At 39.1% G+C, this 25,404-nt stretch overlaps 2 protein-coding genes and 1 long non-coding RNA gene across 22 annotated transcripts in view; 2 read left to right on the top strand and 1 right to left on the bottom strand.

Moving 5' to 3' along the window:
• The window catches only part of LOC136256555 (uncharacterized), a 294,555-nt gene that overhangs the window by 99,783 nt on the left and 169,368 nt on the right, over window positions 1-25,404 (top strand). The gene's annotated exons all lie outside the window — the stretch shown is intronic.
• LOC136256291 (AMP deaminase 2-like) overlaps window positions 1-25,404 on the bottom strand; it is a 75,646-nt gene that overhangs the window by 38,803 nt on the left and 11,439 nt on the right. Inside the window, exons 17-22 of one of the 20 annotated variants that reach the window (XM_066049279.1) lie at window positions 11,696-12,269; window positions 10,770-10,822; window positions 10,688-10,718; window positions 10,498-10,579; window positions 9,184-9,363; window positions 8,218-8,446 (exon numbers count right to left, since the gene is read on the bottom strand). The exons of 7 other annotated variants lie outside the window; for them this stretch is intronic. In XM_066049279.1, the coding sequence (XP_065905351.1) occupies window positions 8,218-8,446; window positions 9,184-9,331 (377 nt within the window). In that variant the 5' untranslated portion in view covers window positions 9,332-9,363; window positions 10,498-10,579; window positions 10,688-10,718; window positions 10,770-10,822; window positions 11,696-12,269. Of the gene's footprint in view, window positions 1-8,217; window positions 8,447-8,499; window positions 8,571-9,183; window positions 9,364-10,497; window positions 10,823-11,695; window positions 12,270-25,404 lie in introns of all 20 variants that reach the window. 12 more of the 20 variants (XM_066049312.1, XM_066049272.1, XM_066049302.1 and 9 more) reach the window with 12 other exon arrangements.
• LOC136256152 (uncharacterized) lies at window positions 18,637-23,717 on the top strand. The gene is made up of 13 exons (XM_066049095.1): window positions 18,637-18,786; window positions 18,841-19,005; window positions 19,053-19,517; window positions 20,015-20,199; window positions 20,267-20,626; window positions 20,678-21,243; window positions 21,303-21,485; window positions 21,535-21,747; window positions 21,799-22,016; window positions 22,074-22,335; window positions 22,390-22,715; window positions 22,774-22,846; window positions 22,897-23,717. Exons 6-10 carry the CDS (start codon window positions 21,081-21,083, stop codon window positions 22,137-22,139), a joined length of 843 nt encoding a protein of 280 aa, XP_065905167.1. The 5' UTR covers window positions 18,637-18,786; window positions 18,841-19,005; window positions 19,053-19,517; window positions 20,015-20,199; window positions 20,267-20,626; window positions 20,678-21,080; the 3' UTR covers window positions 22,140-22,335; window positions 22,390-22,715; window positions 22,774-22,846; window positions 22,897-23,717.

The raw sequence follows: 25,404 nt of genomic DNA, 5'->3' as shown, positions 1-25,404 counted from the left end.
AAGTTAGAGAAGGACAACGTCAAATGTATTAGCCACAGGTACAATTAATTATGTACTATAACTTTTCTGACCACTAGACACTCAAAACCATAAAAACTCAGTAAGAAAAATCTATGGCAATGTGTTTTTATGAATGTGTGTATATGCATGTGTGCTGGTGTATACGTGTGCATGTGTGTGTGTGTGTGTGTGTGTGTGTGTGTGTGTGTGTGTGTGTGTGTATGTGTGTGTGTGTGTGCATGTGTGTGTGTCAGTGCGTGAGTACAAGTTTAGAGAGAACACAAAATCATAGTCAATGGTATCAGATCAAGATACTCAAATACTCTAATAAAACAGTCAACAGCCAATACACTCTGATACTAGTATCACTGCTGACTGCTACATTCTATAAACATTATTAGTTGTACCACATGTGTTCTCCCCAGCCAAACAAAGGACAGGGTGTAACTAATCACTGGACTGGACTACTGGACTGGAACACTGGACTGACATATTTTTGGTTTTTACACATTCTGAGGTTGGTTTTATTGGGTCTTGCTAGCTAAGGGCTTTCAGAAAACTTGCAGTCTGCTACTAAAATGATGGGTGTGAGGAGTGGAGTAAGCAAAAACTGACTTCTCACTACTTGTTATGCTCTACAGCATTTATACACTTCGTAGTATTGTGTTTTGGAGATTGTAATATCTAGCAATAGTTAACCAAAAATCATTTTACTATATTTGTACTACCTATGATACACTGTATCCTTGAACTAAATAGCTCAGACCCCTGGGACACAACCTATCCTTCCTAAGACTACTGTAGCTAAGTTCGTTCATACATGCAATGTACAAACTCATTGTACAACTGTAGGTATTTTCTGCTATCATGATTAGTTCTTACATGTGCTGGTTGGTGTACTACTACAATATGTGACCAAATTTACAAGCTTGCTTCTATCTCCAAGACATTATTGTTGGTTAACCATAACTAGCACATTCCCTGCAGCATACTGATAAGGAGTATATACTGTAGAAGAACATAATAAATAGAAGAGAAATTGCTAGAAGTCAGTTTCTGCTTACTCCACTCCTCACACTCATCATTTTAGTAGCAGACTGCAAGTTCTCTGAAGGCCCTTGGCTAGCAAGACTCAATAAAACCTACCTCAGAATGTGTAAAAACCAAAAATATGTCAGTCCAGTAGTCCAGTCCAGTGTTCCAGTCCAGTAGTCCAGTCCAGTGATTAGTTACACCCCAAAGGACAGGTATGCACAGTGTAGCAGATCTCTTTAAAATATTATGTATGTGTGTACTGTATGCACACAAAAATCTCATTATCAAATGTTGTATGTATTAAAAACAACCTGTGTGGTAGGAGCAACCTTGTGGTTAATAGAGTGTATTCATGTGACATCACAAGTGAGGCATTTATTTAAGGCATGTGGGGCATTTATTAGAGACATGTAATAACCACCTATGACTGGGTAACAACATATTAGAAGCATCAACATTGTACTTCCTGATGTAGCAGTGGAACGTTTCATCTTGTGTAGGGACTTGGCGGGCTCCATGATCATTTCTCACAAACCATACTGATTACACTCATATCCTTGTGATACTTAACTCTCCATTGATAGGCGACTACTGCACTGCCATTAAGTGGCTGTTCAGTGCACATGTGATGGTGAGAAGATGTGCTGAAAATTGTTTCGTTTTGGCACATAGTTTGTTGACACCTGAGGTAGAGAGAAAACCAAATCGTAGCAGTATGACAATAGTCTATTAATTCGATAACGACATACTATAAGCAAAATGGAGTAGCTGGTCTGATTTTTGAAATATTCACAACAGTGCCCGCCATATTGTGATATGTGTGGGTGAACAGATAGGAAGTTCTATTGCAATATCAAAAAGTAGACCAGTTACGAGGTTGTACTTCTAGTATGCTATTACCCATCCATTGGTGATTACCACATAGCCACAAATGTGCTGCTGCTGTACCAGGTCTTGAGGAAAAAAACAAAACGTGATATTTTTGAATTGTAGCAATGGCTTCTTTCCACACGTATTTTAAGTGTCTCGTTTATGATTTCTTTGTGAATACTGTCTATAGTTTTTACCAGTTTAAATGCACATACAGCTGCACTATTCTTCTCTATTAGAAACTCTAGCAGTGCAATGTATGCTACAGGGTATTTGGGAACTCATGAATTACACAATTGATGTAATTATAATGCAAAAGGTAATTTGGGTGAGCCTGAGCAAGCCCAAGCATTGTCAGTTGAGCTGTACGTACAGTACATTGTGCACACCAAAATGTCTTGAAGAAACTAGAAAGCCACACACTTGGTAGCAAAAGTGGTATGTGCGTATGTTGCATACACAAAAATTTCCTGATGAACCCATGGACTGATATATGGAAAGATAGTAGAGATCAACATTACAGTCCATGCTAAGAAGGACCGAAGAATCAAAGACAATGACCAGGTGCTCTTTATAGAGTGGATAGGCACAGAGTGTCAACGGAGAGTGACACCTAGTAGTGAACAGTGAAGGCACGGGTAGCCACAGTTCAACTTAGAAAGGAAAACCGTGAAACATTTGTGTATGGAGTACCTAACTGGAATACCTTGTCAGATTCGAAATCAGCACCATTGAAAACCTATTACACCTTGAAGCCAACTCAACCCCAGCTGCAATGTCGCAGAAACACCATTAACTGAATCAGCTAACAGGTGCCATGACCGTAATACCTTTTGTCTCTAATTATCCGATGCCTAAATTTTTACTTTGAAATATGATAACCTACTAGTTACAAAACGAAATAAACTGAAATAAACTTTATTTAGAAACGCAGACATCCAGGAACAAAATTTCGCTTAGTGATAACTTGATGAAAGTAAGTATTGGTTGTTACAGAAGGTTATACAGCCCTGTGTTAGCAATACGAGGTTGGATATCACTATTTAAAGTCTGTATAAAACTTCCAGACAGGTAAGGTTTTCTTTCAGGTGATCAATTTGTTCATATCAGTTTGAAATACGGCAGGTTAAACAAGTTCACAAGATGCAGTGAATATGCCTTTTACAATAAACTATACTGGCATAAAACAACAGAAATAGCATATCTGGTCTCCTAGACTTCTAGGAAAGAAATGAAACAAGTTGATCTTCATAAAGAGGTAAGTCAAGAAGTTTTATCATATACAGCACTTAAATGAATTTTCTGCTGACTGATCAAGACACATTATTTTATGTCATTTGAACTTGTGAATTAGACAGAAAATAATCTCCCAATTGCGTGTGTGTTGTGTGGTGGGTCATGTGAGTGAGTATATATATAAAGTCTAAGGTGTGAATACATATCATTCTAGACTACTAGCTGCAACAGTGTGAAGGCTACTACTTCTTTTCTTAGTTAATTAGTAATACTATTTCATTGCTGCAGCGTGCCATTAATCACCAGCTACAGCTACAATGATCTCCGCATATAAGTTTACCACACCAGTGATGGATGAGATGAAACAGCAAATGAAGGCCATCCTGAGGAACCTGGAATCACTTAAGGTGCCCACGACAAGAGCTGCCATGAGATGTTCACAAAGCTAGACAGCCTGGAGAGAAATGTCGCAGCTGGACAAGAGGAAACGGCGTAACTAGTGAATAGTATAAAAAGGGAGCCAGCACAGCCGCAGTTTTAGAAAGCACAGCCGCCGTGATCAAGCTGGTCTTTTTGCAGCAACTGGACAACCTCTCTCAGCCAAGAAACTTGTGCTTCATCAGATTCAAGTCTTGCACATTGAGCGGTAGTGTTTCCTGAAGTATTTCGAGGGGATGGCTTGTCAACAGGAAGTGCTGCTGGTGGAATTTCACAGTATGATTCCATCAGTGGCTTAATGGTTTTAGATTTTTCAATTCCTTCATGGAGTAATGGTCTGTTCCAATGATGTTCAAGGTCTACACTCTCATCTGTGACATGCTGTGTCATTGACAATGCAGTGCCATGAAATGCAGTGTGGGCTGATGTAGATGTAGGGTTGTGGTCTAAGTTGTCAAGATTTCCTAGTGTGAACAGACCTTTCAGGATTGCTGGGCACACAACCCCATCATCTTCATACTGGTCAATAACAGTATTTGCTATATCTGTAGACAGTTGAAGCACTCTGTTGTATGATACTGATAAACCTCTCTTAAATAGAATGTCAATCAATTCTTGCTTCCTTGTCTTGTTATGAACAAGAAGCCCTAGGTAAAGTGGAAGCCTTGTTTCTTGGTCCACATTGTGCCATACATCATTGCTGCTTTTTCTGCTACAGTTCACTGCATTGAATGTCAAGAGCTGGGTAATAGATATAGCAGCACTTTTCACCTCCTTGTTGTTCTCTGTTTGTTTCTCAATGTTAGTTCCACCAAGTATCATTTGTACTAATGCTAATAGAGAAGTGGAATGGTTATCATCAAGCAAGGATCCATTAGATATGAAATATCTCATTTTGGATTATTTCAGCAGCACGCATGAGGACAACTGCATCATTGTCTTGATTCCTCTTTGTTGCCTCCAATAGGGTATCTCCAGTATTCTCCTTGAATGACATAATGACTTCATATTTGCTTTTATGAGCTTCCAGATTAGGAATTTGCATAAGAAGTTTCTCTTTAAGTCATGCTGCATTCATCTGTTGTGAAATGTCTTCTCCAAGCTTTTCAAGATGAGACTTGTACAGTTGTACTAAATTGGAGAGCTTGATGATACTGCCTTCTGTCTCCTTTATTACTTCTATGTATGAGATAAGTTCTGCAAATGCTATGGCTTCAAATGACAGCTTGGTTTCACCAGTAATCATTTTTTTTTGGCGCGTGCTAGATCTGTACCTAGTAAAAAACCCTGTTAAGCAGTGCTTATGATAAATAGCATCCATTGCTATCCTCTGGATGACAATTTTGCCAACAGTAGGTGAAGGTGACCCTGAACTTCTCACCGGAAAAACATAGGGTTTTTCTTGGGGTCAAGGCCTCTCAAAACAATTCTACGTGTTCTGTGTACTTCCTTTTGGCCAAGCTACAGTATGTTATCTGTTCACCAAACTGTTGTGACCCCTAGTAAGGTACTGGCTAAATCCAGGCATAACAGTAGTAGTGTATTTGGATGATGGCATCACAGCAGGTGCAGATGGTGGACATGCACAGAAGGCCAGCAAGAAAATCCAGGAGGACTTCTGTAGTGCAGGCTTCATTACCAACATCAAAAAAATTGAAGTGGACCCCATCGTAACAATGTGCTAGGCTGGCTTTGAAATTGACATAGCAGAAGGCATAGTCTCAGTCCCACAACAGAAAATTGATGCCCTCGAGTCACAACTATGTCAGATAGCAAGCAACATCGCTGGACCCTGTCCCGCCTTACAGGAAAAATCATCTTCATGTCAATGGAAATAGGACCGGTAGCAAGGTTAATGGCTAGGGGATTGTATGCTTTGCTTAATACCAGAGTCAGTTGGTCCCAGGCACTGCCATTATCAGAGGAAGCTAGAGCAGAATTCCTAATTTGGAACACCAAAATACAGAGGTTTAATGGGAAAAATATTTGGGTGGGGAATTCTACCTTAAGAGTGGTATACAGTTACACGGATGCCAGTGACAATCGTTACGCTGGCTACAGTACATCATCAATGTCCCATAGCCCAAGGCCCCTGGTCGCATAAGGAATCCACTAAGAGCCCACTCGGCGTGAGCTTAGAGCTATCAGACTGATACTCGACACACTGGAATCTAAACTGGCCAATGAGAGAGTACGATAGTTTACTGACAATCAAAATTTTGTACGTATATTATCAGTAGGGAGCAGGAAGCCTGATTTACAGGAAGAGGCTCTAGCTATTTTTTTTCAATTTCTGTGGCACGACGGATACACATAGAGATAGATCTCAAGAGGAAAAAATGAAACAGCTCACTGTGATGACTGGAGCCTTGCTGGTGATACATTTAGGCAACTATATAGTCTGTGGGGCCCCACACAATTGATTATTTTGCAAACTACTACAACACACAACTTCCATGCTTTAATTCTGCAACCCAGGCTATGAAGGGGTTGATACCTTTACCACCAACTGGACAGAAGAAAACAACTGGTTTGCCCACCAGTTTATTTAATTTCTCACATCATCCAACACATGCAAAGGTGTAAAGCATGGGACCCTGATAATGCCAAAGTGCCCTTCAGCCCCATTTTGTCCAGTCATATTTCCTGAGGGAGGAAGGCCTGCCCAGTTTGTTACAGCCATACAAGTTTTACCCCCCAAAGAAATCTCAATACACCCAGGAAACTTACCATTGCTGGAGGAACTGGGCTATCGCACACAAGCTGCCAGTATTTCTGGCCAGTGCACGTCATATTGTACTTTACCTGCAGGGAGTTAGCAATCGGCTCCAATTAAAGTCAGCAGTGGAAGAGGCTGTACACGCTCTGACTTGGGTGCATCATTTTGCAAAACTGGAATCCCCAACCACTAACCCACTTGTGCAGACAATTCTTCAAGGCCTGAAATGGTTGCATGCTAAGCCGGTGCAAAAAGAAGAAGCTGATAACTGTACCAATCCTAGCTGATATGGTTGAAGATGCCAATTCTTTCCCAACCCTTGCAAACTTAAGAACAACTACTATTAGCCTATTGGTGTTTGACAGATTCCTGAGATGCGATGAAGCCATGCATATTAGAGCATACGATATGGAGATAGCACAAAATGTGGTTAGATTATCATTGCCACAACACTGGAAGACATACCCATTCAGCCATTCAGACAAGGAAGCAAAGTACTGATTGTCAGAACAGACTCCTCAACCAGTCCCGTAGCTATGTTGGAACGATACTTGACTGTGGCGGATATGCAATTGAACAGTAATGCATTAGTCTTTAAAGGCATTATAAAAACCAAGAAAGTCTGAGAGATTCTGGTCACTTGAGCTACACCACCATTAGGGAGCAATTCAGGAGTAAGCTTATAGAGCTGGGATATGCGACAGAAGGATTTGGCATGTATAGTCTTCGTTCCAGAGGGACTTCAGCAGCAGCAAAAGCAGGCGTCACAGGCTGCCTGTTCTGGCAACACAGAAGGTGGAAATCTGAACTGGCCAAGGATGGCTATGTGGAAGACTCCAAAAAGAATCGTTTGTCTATCCCAAGAAATATTGGGATTTAAAGAGTATCTAGGTTATGTGTCATGTACCTTGTGGTCACCAGTTAGGTGGTCACACTGGCCCTTCTTTATTACTCTAGAGTGTGAATTAAATTAATAAGTTAGTAGCCGTGCCTGCAGCTACACACCAAGGTGTTAGTACATGTTAAGCTAGTGAAGTGTGGATGGTTTCAGGTAAAAGGAGGGAGACGATAGTGTGTTGTGTGGTCTTGCACAGCCAGTGTGGGCATGCAACAGACAAGTGTGTATTTTACAGGAACCAAGAAAATTCCCTTTTCACAAATCTGTAGCTTGATAATGCCTTATGGAAATTAACCATTTTGCTGTGGAAACTCCTTTGGGATGAGGCACCTCCCGTTTCAAAGGAATCCACCAAACCATCACTGAGATATGTGCCTTCAAAGTTCATTTCAGTTTTTTTTTCTTTGTATTTTACTTCATCTTCTTTTCGTTCCACTTAGAAAAATTGCTATAACTTATGCATGCATTAGTCAATTTTCTTCAGAGTTGGAGAGTGGTAACAATGTTATATAGTCCAAATTTCATACACATCGTATAAAGAACAAGGGAACGACGATCTTATTTACGTTTACTGCAGACTTATTACATGGATACCATTAGGGCTACAGAAACGAAATAAAGATTTTTGAACTCTCCATCAGCAGACAAATAAAATGGTGAATAGTTTTAATCGATTTGAATCTTCCTTCTCTATGTATAAAAATTTGCATTTTTTTCTTTGTAACATGCACAATTTTACGATTTATTATTTTTATTTTCTTCTCAATACACATACTTGTGTAAACAAGTCAGGTTTTTGCTGAGATGGTCACAAATGAGATAAGTGTAGATCAACATACTTGTAGATTGATACACTCTAATAGAATAGTCAGTTAAGTACAAATATACTCTAATTGAGCAGTCATTAAATTGTTACTCGTTGCAAAAGTACCGAATGTACAGAGCTAAATTTCATACGACCAGAAACATAATAATTCAGTTGGAGTGGCTTTATACACTTACAGAGAATACTTATACTTACACTGGTCCACTTGATCCCATTGTTATTAGCTTGCTCAAATAATGAACAAAATCACTTTTAGAAGATTGTACTTTAGTGATGTCAGCATCCTGCTGTTCAGGTAAACGTTCAAGTAAGAAGAAACGTCCTTCATCATCTATCATTTCTGCCTTATAAGGAAGAGCAGCTGAAAATTCAATATCATGTGGTGTGTATGGTTCATGTTGGCTGTGACCCTTTGGTAAGGGACCTGTAAGAAGTGAACAATACAAACAAGAGTGTGAATCTCTCTATAATGGTTACCGTTAGACCCAGAATATTGTAGCATCTTTGTTACAATGGTAGAAGCATATATGGAGCTGGACCAAATAAATCTACAGGGTTACAAGGAAAATTGAGTTGTGCATGGGCTACCCTACCCACCCACCCACCCATGTTCTGTACACACAAACACACACTACACTACACTACACTACACCACACACTACTCACTCACTCACTCACCCACCCACCCACTCCCTCACTCACTTACACCCTTTTCATATGGCCACCCAAAAGTGAGGGATGAATGACCCACATTCAACCCAGTTTCTGTTCACAAGCAATCGTCACATGATGGCATTTGTTGAGTGATAATTGTCTTCTATGCATGTTACGTATTCATTAAAAACCGCCGCTCACTTTTGAAGCCATAAACTGAGTTCAACCCGAGTTCAACACTACTGCTTTGTAGGGTTGAACTCGGTTACGACTTCTGGGTTCAACCCGGTCATGGTGGTCATATGAATGCGTTAACCTGGGTTGAATGTGGGTTCAACCTGGTTTAAAGTGACCATATGAAAGGGTTTTTACTCACTCACTCCCTCGCTTGCTCACTTGCTCATTCTCTCACTCGCTGACTCCCTCGCTCACTGAATCCCTCACTCGACACACACACACACACACCACAACACACACCTACATGGATACAGTATTCTAGAAACTCACCAATAACATCTCCAGCAAAGGAAAGTTTCACTTCACTAGTCGTACTGGGTGGTTCCTTCCCATCTAACATTAGACTCGCTGTACTACTGAACTCTTGATGACTCGCACTCATGTAGTATCTACAATGCCTTAAGGCAAACAACGACATTGCTGATGATTCTGTGAAGTCATCAAAGGAACCTTGTAGGAATAAACGACACGCAAATAATTATTATTATACTGTGACCAATTGTAATTGCATATAATTTGTACATACATGGCAAACATAACTGATGCAAATTGGTAAAACTGGTACATGCTCACCGGGTGAGAATGAAGATATATCTTCTTAAGACATGATAATAATACTGTACATATGTAACTAAATCCAATTTAACTCTTTGTTTGTTATCATGCTCTGTATTGAACAGTACAGTAGCACTCTTTAACCCTTAAACATGCATGCACCGATAAATTGACTTTGTCGCATAGCTGCAAACAAAGTGCTGTAACTTGCAAACCATTCTTCTTATGGCTATGTAATCAACACCATTTTATTCATAATTAAAAAAGGATTAAAATGATACCTTGGGATTTACCCTAGCACAAAAGCATGGGGCCAAAACTCGCCCTGAAACTATCGTTACACAAAATAAGTATGCAAACCCCTTACATACCTTTAGAAAATGGTTAATATCTCGTTGCTACTTCACCAGATTCGTGTGAAATAAACACGAGGCGATTCCCTATCCAATGGTGAGTCACGCCATATGTCGCTCAATTGATTTAATTAATTGTTAACATGGTTGCTGTCACGAGTGAGAAATAATGGAAAATCAAGCCACCATTTTCCATCGCTCCATAACAAGTAAGCCTATGTTGTTACAGTGGTTAGTTAGACTTCTTCAAGTAGCCCAATAAATAAACTTTCTGTTGGTATATAGCTTTAGGCTTATAGAGTTAGGCTAATCTAGCTAGACAGACCATTTTAAATGATGTTGTGTAATCATGTATTCCTTAAAATTACATGTGAGTTTAAGGGTAAAGCAGGTATTTCCCCAAAAGTCACACACAATGCCTAAATTTCCGCTTTTAAAAATCTTCCTAGAGACATCATACACAATGAAAATCACCAACATTAGTCCATCTAACCAAATATAGCATTAAAAACTAGAAAACACTTACAGGCAGCTGGATACAGAATTTATTTTAAAAAATCACTAAAACTCTAATTTCTGTCTGCCAACCTGCTTGCCTGCCTGACCATAGTCACAAGGCTGAAAGCCACATAAAGCAGCACATGGCCACCATTTTACACCACAATAACAGACTCACCAGTGGCATATGCCTTTTGAGGTTCTGGAAGTGTGCGCCCTCTGCACCTAGTGTTTCATTTTATCTTCTGGTCTTCGTCCTTCTTCATGCAATGAAACCATATTGAGGCGTTAATTTTCCGTATCAACATTTTCTTTGAGCAGCATATTTAGTGCCACAATATTATTTAATGCTTACACTCAGTAGATACCTGCAACTTCACAATAGGTTCAAGACCCCATCTATTAACACAATCTTGGTTGAATAATAACGATCAACTACTGAGATCACACCTGGTAGCTGAAAGGCTGACTCTTGATACTCCAATACAGCATGTGCAGTCACTCTAATAGAACAGTTACATATGTATACATGTAACAGAAAACCAAACAAATTAGTATCATACAGTACAATAGTACTATATAGTAGGGACCACAAAGGTGTAGGAGTAGCCCACAAAAAAACATTACCCAAAACCAGCCCCGATTTTTCCTGACGATGATAAGGCAGGTAAAACTAGGCCCAACAAGCATTTGAATCAACCCGAAATGCTTTCAGCAAGTTGCTACAAAATTTTCTACCAATTGACTATCTGACTGACTGACTGACTGACTGACTGATGCCCTAAGACAAGCGTAACTGGATAATAGTTAAGGCTATGAGCTTGATTTTTTTCACTCATTCGGCATTGCTTCAGATCAAGAGGTGCCTTTTGGCATACTGTAGTACGCACAGTGCATTATACATGGACTAACCAATGTCTTCCTTTGTAATCCCATTCATCTTGGCTGACAGCGAAAGGTGCCAATTTGGCAGTAGCACATAATGGCTTCCTTTCACAATGGAAATTGTCTGTATTTTTCATAGCAGTTACTTTGATTACAGAGGTGCTTTTTCAAAAGTTCTTGATTCGTAACGCTGTGTAACGGGTCGAACGTCGCTGACCACAAAGCTTAATGGATACTTCACTTTCCAGACAATAATTGGTAGCTGGGACACACGGCACCATTTCTTTCATTTATGTGGTATGTGTGTGTTCACCAGTCATAATAATTCCATTTTACAAATGAAGTTAAACAAATACACAAAAAATTTCACCAGAACAACAAGAGCCATCACACAGATACGTACATGCTTCAACTGAAAAATTAGCAGCACTATAGACTAATTCAAGAAATAAAATTTTATAGGTACATATTAAACTATTATACAAACTTACACCAGCAAAATCGCTCATATCTCTTTTACCAGTGATATTAACACGAGGGTTATCTAGTCTTGCACAAACACCAGTGGCTTTTAAAACTGAAGGCATCGGCACATCTCCAGTTGAAGTATGTCTCTCTCTTTTCTGCTGTAGTGGATCCTTAGGACTTTCCTCCTCTGTCTCGGGTAGCTCAAAGTATTTATTTGAAGCAACTTCTATGTTATCAATGCTCCCTCCAAGACCAGAATAATGTACCAGGTCGATAGTAACAGCAGCAGTTGTGAGATCTGGTGAATATTTCATGGTTGGAGAACTCGTTAATTCAGGAGTAGCACCACGACTGCCATCTCTGTGCTATCAAGTTTAGCTGCACAGCCAAATGATGGAACGCATCATCATCAGTAGACATTTGTGATGTCAGGTTAGTTGGTACAGTGTTGGCTCTGGCCCTAAGCTGTTGTGCCTGAAAACTGTGAGGTGGACCATCCACAGTGGCCATCTTATTGAACCCCGTGGTGACATCAACTTCAGTCATCTTGCCAACCTCCTCCAACCGAGGGGAACGGCACTCATTTTGTTCTTCCATCTGAAGTGGAAATCACAAATGAGCACAAATACATGCATACATCTGAACAAATAATTATACAAACGAACATGTAACACTTTCACACCTCAGATCAAAGGAGCCGCCCAGGCTACATTTCGTATGTAGCCCAGCTAGCCGGGCTACATACAAAATGGAGACCGGGCTACAACTGGGGCAGTGATTATATAGATGTTGATGCTGAAATCAATTGTGGGGATCGATAAATACTCACGTGATTAGAATGTACGACTTGGATTTCGCCATGAAAACTACTCAGCATTTTGTTATCCTCGACATCCTACGAGCTGAAAAACGTTGGGATAAGATGAGAATTAACTGCTGTAGTTCATTTACCAATCGTTTCTGCACATTTTCGAATATGGACATGTCCCCATCACGAAGCTACCACTCTGCACGGAGTAACCACTCTACAAGCAAGCTTACCTATCTAGGCCTTTAGTAAACTCTTTCATTATTCCATAAACAATTCAATAGCACTGATTAAAACATTAAACTCGTGTAACCGAAATTCTCTGTGATATCTCTAGGATATGTCTGTTCATCGTAACCAAACGTACCAGCTGCTGACCCATAATCAAAAACTTTTGGTATGCATACAGCTGTATATAATACATCCAGTGGCTGCACTCATATTGGCTTGGGTGATCGATTACCCTATACAGGCTATCAGCCTGATAAGTGTTACATATTAGCTGTAACACAGGGCATGAGGGCTTTGCCTGATATATATGCCTGACCACCGGAGGTCTGCAGGCACGAGGGCGGTCGGGCATACATATCAGGCCAAGCCCTCATGCCCATGTTACAACTATTACATATGCACATGTACCTGCGTGTTCACACCTCAACTGCAATAACAGTTCAGTATACTTTCGCTTATATGTAGGGTATATTGTAGCAGTGTCGGAGGTAACACATTTCTTAGTATTATAATTACCCTTTGTGCAATGCATCGAAGTATGTTATAAAAAAACTACTAAAGTTTAGTTATTTACACATAGGGCCAAAATGATCATGGTTTTTTAGCATTCGAGTATTCCCTGTAGTTAACGATCAAGTACTCACAAATACTAGCTACTTGTAGACATACCATGTGACATGTTTAATACTCAGTTTACATCTTTTAGTAACAACAATGATACACACACTGTATTAAAGTACTGATGTTAGTGTTCCTGACAAGACATTGTGGCAATCAAACTCTACAGCGTTCATTGTGTCACTCCCTGATAGCAGATGAATAATGCATGTCATGTGATCTTAACAAATACTCGAGTAACAATTTTACCAACTGAGTACCAAAATCCTTAACTGAGTACTTAACTGAGTACTTGGGTATTGCATATTATTATTTTACAAATGTAATGCGTTAACAAAATTACTGTAATGACTTGAATATAAAGTGATTTTATTACTACAAGTAAGGAAGTTACTAATCTTGTTACTAATCAATTGAGAAACACCTAGCCACAACGAAGTAACAAATCATCACAGAAAATTGTTACTTTCTCTTGAATACAATTATAACCAAGATTCACACATTTTATAATAGCAAGATCATGTCACGTGATAAGATGGTAGTTGCACACGTGACAGCTTAAGGTTGTGCACACAAAGTTAGAGAAGCACAACGTCAAATGCATTAGCCACAGGTACAATTAATTATGTACTATAACTTTTCTGACCACTAGACACTCAAAACCATAAAAACTCAGTAAAAAAAGTCCATGGTAATGTGTTTTTATGAATGTGTATATGCATGTGTGCTGGTGTATATGCGTGCATGTGTGTGTGTGTGCGTGTGTTGTGTGCATGTGTTAGTGCACGAGTACAAGTTAAGAGAGAACACAAAATCATACAGTCAATGGTATCAGATCAAGATACTAAAAAATACTCTAATAAAACAGTCAACAGCCAATACACTCTGATACTAGTATCACTGCTGACTGCTACATTCTATAAACATTATTAGTTGTACCAGATGTGTTCTCCCCAGCCCAAAAAAGAATAGTTGAACAGTGCAGCATATCTCTTTAAAATATTATGTATGTGTGTACTGTATGCACACAAAAATCTCATTATCAAACTCTGTGCGTATTAAACAACCTGTGTAGTAGGAGCAAACTTGTGGTTAATAGAGCGTATTCATGTGACGTCACAAGTGCGGCATTTATTTAAGGCATGTGATAACCACCTATGACTGGGTAACAACGTACTAGAAGCATCAACATTGTACTTCCTGATGTAGCAGTGGAATGTTTCATCTTGTGTAGGGACTTGGCGGGCTCCATGGTCATTTCTCACAAGCCATACTAATTACACTCATATCCTTGTGATACTTAACTCTCCATTGATAGGCGACTACTGCACTGCCATTAAGTGGCTGTTCAGTGCACATGTGATGGTGAGAAGATGTGCTGAAAATTGTTTCGTTTTGGCACATAGTTTGTTGACACCTGAGGTAGAGAGAAAACCAAATCGTAGCAGTATAATAATAGTCTATTAATTCGATAACGACATACTATAAGCAAAATGGAGTAGCTGGTCTGATTTTTGAAATATTCACAACAGTACCAGTCATATTGTGATAAGTGTGGGTGAGCAGATAGGAAGTTCTATTGCAATATCACAAAGCAGACCAGTTACGAGGTTGTACTTCTAGTATGCTATTACCCATCCATTGGTGATTACCACATAGCCACAAATTGGCTGCTGCTGTACCAGGTCTAGTGGAAAAAACAAAAACGTGATATTTTTGAATTGTAGCAATGGCTTCTTTCCACACATATTTTAAGTGTCTCCTTTATAATTTCTTTGTGAATACTGTCTATAGTTTTTACCAGTTTAAATGCACGTACAGCTGCATCATTCTTCTCTATTAGAAACTCTAGCAGTGCAATGTATGCTACAGGGTATTTGGGAACTCAAGAATTACACTATTGATGCAATTATAATGTACAAAAAGTCATTTGGGTGAGCCTGAGCAAGCCCAAGCATTGTCAGTTCAGCTGTACGTACAGTACATTGCACGCACCAAAATGTCTTGAAGAAACTAAAAAGCCACACACTTGGTAGCAAAAGTGGTATGTACGTATGTTGCATACACAAAAATTTCCTGATGAACCCATGGACTGATATATGGAAAGATAGTAGAGATCAACATTACATTCCATGCTAAGAAGGACCGAAGAATCAAAGACTATTAATAGCCAGGTGCTCTTTATAGAGTAGATAGGCACAGAGAGTCAACGGAGAGTGACACCTAGTAGTGAAAAACGAAGGCACGGGTAGCCACACTTCAACTAAGAAAGGAAAACCATGCAACATTTGTGTATGGAGTACCTAACTGGAATACAATCAGTAAAAGTACTCAAGACACTTGCCTTTATCAACACCAATCAATAGGTCTCTATCATCAGTGCTATTATTTGAACAAAAGAAAAGTGAACTTGCCACAGTGATTTGTGTATTATATACAAAGAGTTAGATAGCTAAGCTCCACCCTCATCTAGCACCTATACCCACACACCCTGCACTGTACACATTCACATTGGTATGTAGCTGCCAAGCGCGGCTACCAGTTTACTTAATACCATGTAGAAAATACCACAACTTACAAACCACAATAATTATATGAAACTATACCTACTACAAAACAAAGACTAAATATAACAAGGCATGACCTAGTAGAGGGTGGGGGCCTGTACAGTGCAAAATTGTAGACTCACTGTGCCCAAGTTAGCCTAAGGGAAAAACCCAATGGGCTTTACACTTCTTTCTTTTGTGCAATTCCACCCTCTAAAACAGCAAAATTGTATTGTATGCGTCCAGTCAACAAATTCAACACCATGATAATTGTCATGGTCTACAACTGGTAAGGATTCCAACAAACATGTCAATCACACATACATTAATCACCTCTTGCAAGGGTAGGTGGTGGGGGTAGCCTACACTTTGAAATACGAAATGACATGCGTTCTCACCTTACACATTTAAATACCCTACTACCCACATGTGCCTGGCACGTGCAACAACTTTCAATTCCGGTTGGAGGTTCTTTTCTGTATAATTCACTTCATTCAACCGACAGATAATACACCTCCACCCTCATCTAGTACCTATACCCACACACCCTGCACCATACACATTCATATTGGTATGTAGCTATCAAGCGCAGCCACCAGTTTACTTAATACCATGTAGAGTAACAAAGAGGGGGAAGTGTTGACTTAAAGCCAGAAACTCTGTGGAAATACCTATCAATGCACGGACGCACGAATGCACACACACACACACTCTATAAAATTATGCCTTTTATTTACACTGTTACTTACTGCACTTTAATAAGGCTATACACAGTAATGTAGGGCTGTGTATGTAACTCCAATGATGTAAAGAATATAACTAGAATCTCAGGTTTTGTGTAACAGATAGTCTCTCTGACTGGGAGTACTGAAGAAATCCATCCTTGGCTGTTTCTTATTTTCTTCAACTATGGTCCTTGAAAACTTGATCAGGGGCACCTGTGGCTGCCGCTGTGGTGGCTCCACCTGCCTTTAGGCAGCTCCTCGAACCTGCCGTGGGATAACCATCCTAATTCTCTCAACCTTTCACTGATTCCACAGGGTCTCTGCCTGTATGTCTCCTTACTACAGGCTCCCATGTACTTGGGAAAAGATAAAATTACACTAATTAGATTTGCACCCCCCTATACATAGGAGTAATTTTGCATACCCTTACACAAAATGTCTCCTATATATAGAGGAGTGCCTGTACCAAAATAACGTACCCCTAGGCCAAGCAGCATCCCTCTATACTATAGGAGAAATTTTATGTACCCTACACAAAATGTCTCCCATATATTACAGGAGAAATTTTGCGTACCCTATGCAAAACGTCTCCCATATAATATAGGAGAAAACTTGCGTACCCCACACAAAATTTACTATATTCTATGCAAAGTGCTGTCATTCCATAGCACCTAGACAGACTAAAGATAAGGTAGAACGGTAAAACTGTCAACATCTAAGTCAACCTGTTGCTTTAAGCACATCAAAGAAATTTCAAGTAGAGTGGTACTGTACCACTCTTTAGACAATGGTATGCAACGTTTCGTTTGATGTGTGGAGGTCTCTTACTTGCGAAGAAACCTGGTATCAGGTGTCTTACTGGTAAGACACCCGACAGTTGTTTACAACCACAATGTGGCCTACAGTAATGCAATTAGCCTTTTGTGGACAATTAGTATTTCGCACATCAGTAAACACCAAGGAATTGCGAGCAGATTATTACAAAGAAATTACACTCAGGTACGCTGTTATCATGGGTAGCTCAGCGGATTTATAGACCATCGTGGTACAAGCCATTAATTCAGTTTGTGGCCTTTGCCATATTAAAGCACGCTCTGTAGACCATGCAAGACAGCCATGTTGGCACTGGCTATTCCCATTTGCTGCCATTCACACGTATCTATAATGCCTCAAACATACTTTTTATCGACTTTACAAACCTTCAGTTATTCGCGCTTCATGGCTTGCGCGACCTCACATCTTTTGCTTGCTGAAATACCCTAGGTGTTTACAATGGGAACTCTCTATACTAACTCACTGCTTCTACGCCATTGTCTAAAACACTTAGACACTCACAATAGGCGTCTTCGAGGATTTAAAAACCATCGGTGACGTCAATAATTACCTCGGCTGCGCCTCGGTAATTACGTCACCTCAGGTTTTTAAATCCTCGAAGACACCTATTGTGAGTGTCTAACTATTACTTAGTGATCTATTGAGAAATTTTGCAAGTGATCTATTGAGAAAGCTTGCAAGTGATCTACTGAGAAAGTTTGCAAGTGATCTATTGAGAAATTTTGCATACTCTTTCGAAAATACCATACCGTTTAAGTAGGGATCCCCTTGTTCTAAAGGAGACAGGTGCCTCTCAGCAACAGCAAGGTCAACAGCTGGAGGCACACCAGCTGGAGGCACACAGAGATGCTTGGATCTAGAACGCGATCCCCTGATACACATTACTGAAGAGCGCAACAAGGAGAACCCCAAACTACAGCAAAGCCTACCCATAACCACAGAATATGGGGAACTCCACTTCTCACTGAGTAAACGGGCAAGATGTTTATAAGTGATGGTATCTGCAAAAAAAAGTATTTACCATTGGCTAATAAACCACCTTTGATGAAGACATACAAGTTTGCCACTTTTGCCATTTCTTTGTTATCAATCTTTTAACACCTTATTTGGTCTCGTTTAACTTTTCCAATATATGCCACCTACAGGAGATTATAAAAGCTTCAGAAAACTAGGTCAGCCACACATTGTTCACAACATGAAGAGTGATTGCAGTGAAGCTGGAGAGGATGTTCAGAATAGTCAAGGAGAAGAGGATGATTATGGAGAAGAGAATCCCTACTGTATCCAAGACAGTTATCCTCAACTAATAGAATCAGCTAAGCCTGACAATTCAGTTTGGGAAGATAATGAAGGTAAGTGATTAGCATTGATTTACCATCATTTACTCATATTCCAATATTTTCTAGATACATGTGAAAATTGCCAAGATATTGCAACTCTACACTGTGATCAGTGTAACAACAGTTACTGTAACATGTGTGCAACACTCAGACATGAGCATTCAAGTAGAGCTAGCCATAAGCTGAGACAAATCATTCCAAGGGAAACCAGTGAAAGTAGAGAGATAGCAGGTTAGTGATTATTTATGTACTTGAATATTTCTACTGTTTAATAACAGACCAGCTGCAAGCACATATAACAGGCATGGCCATTAAGCATTTTGGAGTTGGTGAAGTTAAAGAATGGCAATTACAAATAATATCTTCATGTCTGGAAAGAAGAGACACTCTTGTAGTTCAACCAACAGGGTCAGGAAAAGAAGTCTTTGCTTTCAGTTAGTACCATTCATTAATGGAAAGATGACCATAGTGCTGACTCCAACAATCAGTCTAATGAAAGACCAGTGCTGCAACTTACAAAAGAAAGGTGTTCCAGCAACCTACACAGGAAGCAACCAAAGTGATCCACATATTGATGACAAAATAAGAAATGGAGAATTCAAAATTATTTTCATAACTCCAGAAAAAATTTTCAACAGTGATGGTTGCCCATCAGGTATATTCTGCCAGCTTATGGATGAAGGGCATATTGGATTAGTAGCGATTGATGAAGCACATTTAATCAACAGCTGGAAAAACTTCAGGTATATATCATATAAATTGGCTGTTATAAGGTAATTGTTGTCAGTGGTAGCCTCAAAGTTATAAATTGTCATTCTTTCAGTGCAACTCTGAAATTCTAATAAGGTGTTATTTTAATAATTATATATCAACTAAATGTACAAACAAAAGTCACTCATAAGTTACTTACCATATTGCCTCAAATAGTGGCTGGTCTCGGATAGTGGCCTGGTCTCAAATACGTAATAGCCTGGGTAAAAGTTGCCTACATGTTTATTTCACTGAAGTAGCTTTTCACCCAGGTCACTGGGTCTGGGTGAAAGTTGCTCGAAAGGAATAAACGCCTGGGCCACTATTCAAGACAATACGGTACATGTACAAATTCACTGATTTAATTGTTTTGGTGCCTTTTTTGCACCATTTCATACAAATTCGGTACACTGCTGTATTATGATTAATATTAGCTAGCCCAGATAATTCACATATTATACGTTTTGTGTCACATGTGATATAATTTTAGGCCGGCGTTTGGATAGATTTTAAAGTTTTGCCAATCATTCCACTGTCCAGTCATGGCTCTTACTGCTACTTCATCAGTTAGACAAGAAATCATCAACTTCTTTAGAAATCCAGTCCAGTCAGTTGCAAGTGTCAACCAAAACAATATCTTCTATAGTTGCTATCAATTAGAGTTGCTGTCAAATGGTGTGTATAGTATGTCAGATTGAGACTACTGAATTACATCATACACATGTACTGTACATTGTTCTAGGTGAAGACCGATACACACAAATGTGTAAGCAGATTAGTCATGTTATAAGCAGCAAAGACCAGCGAGCAATCATCTATGTAGATTTTGTTAAAGATGCAGCTCCACTAGCTATCTCACTTCGTCAAGCAGGATACAGTACATGTAGTTATCATGGACAGAAACTTTCATCACATGATAAGCTACAGTCTATTGAAGCCTGGAGAAATGGATCTGTAAAAGTCATGGTGTGCACAACGGCATTTGGTATGGGAACTGATCAGCCAGATGTGGAAATTGTGATACGAATTGGATGTCCACCTACACTGGAGTCAATGGTTCAAGAATTTGGAAGGGCTGAAAGAGATGGACGACTTGCTAAAGGTACACAAATTTTCCATTATTTTTTAATAGGTATGTGCCAAACATATGTAGGTGTTTTGTTTTATCAAGACATTGACTTTTATCATGCTACTTTTTGGTCAAAGTCAGACAAGGGTGTTTTGCATTCATTTTCACAGTCATGGAGGTATGTTATATCCATGTGCTGTGCATTAATTACCATAGTGTATAATAGTACTGTATAGTAGGGATTATGGAGGTTTAGGTTTTCCTGCCCAAAAAATGATGACTTACTTTATTTCATTACTTTCTTGTTTATTATCGATTTGCTCCTTGTGGTGGAGTCAAAAGGTGCACATTGTACACAGATGGATGCTCCTATGTTGTCCTTACCAATGAAATAAAGTTGTGCAGTCAGTACCCTGATTCACCATTAGTACGTTCAGGGAATTGTCCATTTGAATTCTTGTACTTTTGGCCTGAGAATGCTAATGACATGAGAAGGTGGCTAACTGGACTAGTTAGAACTGACATGCATGAATCTGATCTGCATAACCATCCGCATTACAAAGAGAAGAAAATTCCAGTAAAGGTAGACATGGATGTTAGAAGAGCAGTAATAGAAAATCCTCACTTGAAAACATCAGATTTATTGACAGGTATGCTCTATCAGCCATTTTCAACCATTAACCACAACTGATATTTTTTGTTGTTGTAGGGAAAGGAATGGATTACATTCCAGGCATGGCATGTTTAGCAACAACCAACAGATCTAAAATCAAAAACATCAGATTAAACACTTTACGAGATGCAAAGTCTAACCTGGATGCACGATCTGCTATACTGAGCTTTGAAGCAAAAGCGAAGAAATATGATCAATCCATGATAGATAAGATAGAAAGTGAACTTAACAAATACATGTATAATATGTATTGCTATCCCATTCTTAGGCAAGAATCTGGATCATTATGGCAAACTTGCTCATCCTTATATACGTAAGTATGGAATCGGAGATGATTTCACTTGGGTGCTGGTTATGAGCCCATTAATGTCGGAAGTTTTAAGCACATCACAGTTTATTGAAGTGGACGTTACATACAAGAGTTGCTTTGAGCTTCCATACTTGCTCAACGTAGTGGCACTCAATTACATAACTATGAGATGTAAGTATCATCTCAAATGTCTCATTCATTTTGTTTATACTTACCATACAGGGATGGTTGTTTCTCATGTTCGGATGAATCATATAGATGTAAATGCTTATGCCCGGTGCTTTAGAGCAATATTTGAGCAAGCTGGTGAAGATCATCCCTCCTTTAAGGTTGGGGAATCATTGATTGGAATAATTGCCGATTGGTCTGATCAGAAAGTGAATGGATTAGAAATGGTCATTGGTAAGAGCACTGCTGAAAGCATTCTTAAAGGATGTCAGGTAAGGATGGTACAATGTATCAGTTGAAAGGGGATGTAGATACCATTTTAAATACAGTTACACTTCATTCGATCTGTTCAACGGGTTGCTAAGAAGTTAAGTAATCAGAATAAGAAGCACTGAGAAATATTTGTCACAATTGGTCAACAAATTCTAAAGGCCAAAACCGCAGCTGAAGTGATGACACTGTTTGCAATAATGAAAGGAGAATGTTCTGTATCCAAAGCAAACTTACCAAAACAAGTGAATAGTGAAATAATAGTAGAGTGGAAACAGACAGCAGCATGGGTGGAATGGTGGACAAGAAAACGTCACTTGTGTAAGCAATGCTATTTTTTTGTTAACAAGTATATGATTAGATGTTTATACACAGCCATGCTCAGTCACCACTTTTCCACCATGAGTGAACAATTCAACAGCCTGCCCACTTCAACCAATGCTGTCGAGTCCTACAATCAGTTGTCAAAAGTTAACAAGCCTGAAATTCTTTGTGTGGCATTGCTAACAACTTACAAGATTGATATGGCTTCCGCTCTTGAGCACATGGCAAGGAGTGACGGGTTGTCAACAGATTACAGTGAAAGGAATGATGAATACAGATTAGGAAAAACAATGCTGTCAAAAAGTCCCGTGTAAAAAGGAAATGTCAAATTGAAGATGATGAGGGGCCACCAGACAAGCAAAGACATTTTCATCAAGGTAAGATATGTGTTTAAATAGCCTCACGTGTAATTATTTCATGAATGTACACTTTTAGTAAGCAATAAAAGGCCAAAGAAAAGCAGTGTCAAGAAATCACCAGTTGTAAAAAAACAGTCAATTACAAGATGGTAACAATAGCACAAAAAAATATAGTGAAATTACATTGTACATTAACTAGATCCAACTCTATGGATACGTCATCTTCGTCTACATGATGAGTAAAAGATTATATTGCAACAGAAATTATGGCTAGATGATGTCATAGTGAATGTAGCTTGCAAACTGCTCAGACAACAATTTCCTGATAAGAAAGGATTGCAATCACCACTAGGAGGTGCAATTCAAATATTGTATATACGATGTGATCACTGGGTGTGCATCCAAGTGAACCAAGACAAGACACTTGTTGAAGTATATGATAGCAAATACTTATCACTACCTACGGCAGCAGTGGATCAAATTCTGCAATTAATACAAACAGAACAGGACAGTGTAACAATTACCTGTAAGAAGATGTAAGAACAAGAAGGTGATGATGCATGTGGAACATTTGCTATTGCAGTAGCCACCTCATTGTGGCATGGAAATGATCTAACCAGTATAGTGTGGAAGCAGAGTTTGATGTGACAACATATTTTAGAATGTTTTGAAGCAGGCTAGATGACTCCATTTCCTTTGGACATCCAAAGAGTAAAGAATGTGAAGGAATCTGGACATAACAGCGAGATAAAAAGCACATTTACATATCACATCCACTGCAAATGCAGACAATGATACAAATCCAGGGATGTTATGAAGTCTTGCTCCGAATGTGCAAAGTGGTTTCATCCCAAATGTGTGGGAATCCCTATTTCTGATTTGTGTAATCCTTGGACATGCAGCAATTGTAATTAAATAGTCTTTAGCCATTTTCGTCATACGATAAGCAGCATTAACATCACAGTTTTATATCAGTATTCTGTTTGTCTCCACCATATTCTATCACCAATAGCAGGGTACAATGGAAGGATGAGTTCATGATGCATGCAATATAGCTGTTGCGATTGGCAAAAAGACATGCTTCAGGCAAGCCGGTAGCATAATAGTAATACTGGTCAACTTATGGCTGAAGACATCAGTATGTTAGCAAAAATATCAGATGAATAGAAACTTTTAAATGCTAACCAATGCTGCCACGGTGCCATGCAGGTATTGTGAGGCTGGTTTGGGGTGAGATTTTTGGCCAAAAATCTGTCAAATATTCCTAATTTTCATCCCTAATACAGATACTATATTATACTGTATGATATGGAAGACAAGAGACATTTTGCATTTGCGTACACAAAATGAGACATATTGACTCTGATATCATAAACAACATCTCACTAAGTCATGTCATGCCACATCATAAAGTTAATTCTCTCCATTGATGGCCAAGCAACCAGCTCACAGTACGAATATGGTGACTCAACATTATCACCAACACAGTACAGGTTGTTTGCTTACCAAACCCTCTTGCACAACCAAGCAAAATGTCTATGTACGCAAAACATATGGGAGAAATTTTGCGTCAGATATGCACATTTCTAAAAAAAAAATTGTAATATAGGAGAGACGTTTTGCATACATACCCTATGCAAAATTTCTTCTCTATTATATGGGAGACATTTTGCAAAGGGTACGCAAAATCTCTCCTAAAATATAGAGGGGTGCTGCTTGGCGTAGGGGTACGCTATTTCTGTACAAGCACTCCTCTATATATAGGAGAAATTTTGCGCAGGGGTATGCAAAATTTCTCCTATATATATAGGGAGGTACGCATCTAAAGGAATAACAATTTTTTCTATTCGCATAGCTATGAACAAAACAACTGAGCATTCAATTATTCTTTAATCATGTTTTTCTGTTCAATAAGTACTGAACCTTTGCTAGGGAGCAAGGAAAAGACTGACAGTTTCTATCTCTTCTGAAATAAAAAATTTACGTCATAAATATGCCACATTGTTCAGAAGATTATATTTCAAGACTGGCTTTATCCATCTGATCACAGCATACAAAGTGCTAACGAATATTCAAATAGTGTCTTAACGAATCAAATTGTATCATGCCGACCATTTAGCCAAAAAACAGAATAATTGTGTCAGCACTACTACAGACATATTCCTACTTGTACAGTTATTGAAGTCAAAATAGCACAAACAACAAACACTATCCATACTCTCCAGTATGCAGATTGGCTCAAACAACATTGTCAATACTCCCCAGTACTCAGACTGGCACAAATAACACTAATAAAAATGAGACCATAATAGTAATTATAAGCTCAGTCGGTAAACCATTACTAAGAAAACAACCCTACAAGTAATATTTTGTTACTAATGGAAACTAAACCCACAATCGATCCTTTGCTATTTCGATCCACTGCTTTGATCACCATAGATCTGTGCAGCCTTGGCACAAACACCCTGGGCCAAAGAAACTCTGCTTCTTATAACATCCACAAGTGAGGGTTATACAGCCTTTCTTGCAGCCACACCCTTCGAGCAAGAAATCCATTGTATGTTATATTACTTGTTGCACCTCAGCCACTTTCCAGTCTATTCCGTAGGTGCCATCAGGCTGATAAATCCAACCACTCTGTTAGGGAGAAGAAAGGGATAAGTAAGCATCAGGGAATGCTGAGTTTCTCCACACTTGTGCCGCCCAG

Source organism: Dysidea avara, chromosome 1 (assembly GCF_963678975.1).
Source record: "Dysidea avara chromosome 1, odDysAvar1.4, whole genome shotgun sequence".
Classification (NCBI taxonomy): Eukaryota; Metazoa; Porifera; class Demospongiae; order Dictyoceratida; family Dysideidae; genus Dysidea; species Dysidea avara.
This window is presented reverse-complemented; position numbering and strand designations above follow the sequence as displayed.

Coding starts and splice junctions, on each gene's coding strand:
- LOC136256152 (XM_066049095.1), top strand. CDS start 21,081: ATGAGAAGGTGGCTAACTGGACTAGTTAGAACTGACATGCATGAATCT. Junction 21,748..21,798: donor CAATTACATAACTATGAGAT/GTAAGTATCATC, acceptor CTTACCATACAG/GGATGGTTGTTTCTCATGTT. Junction 22,017..22,073: donor GCATTCTTAAAGGATGTCAG/GTAAGGATGGTA, acceptor TTTTAAATACAG/TTACACTTCATTCGATCTGT.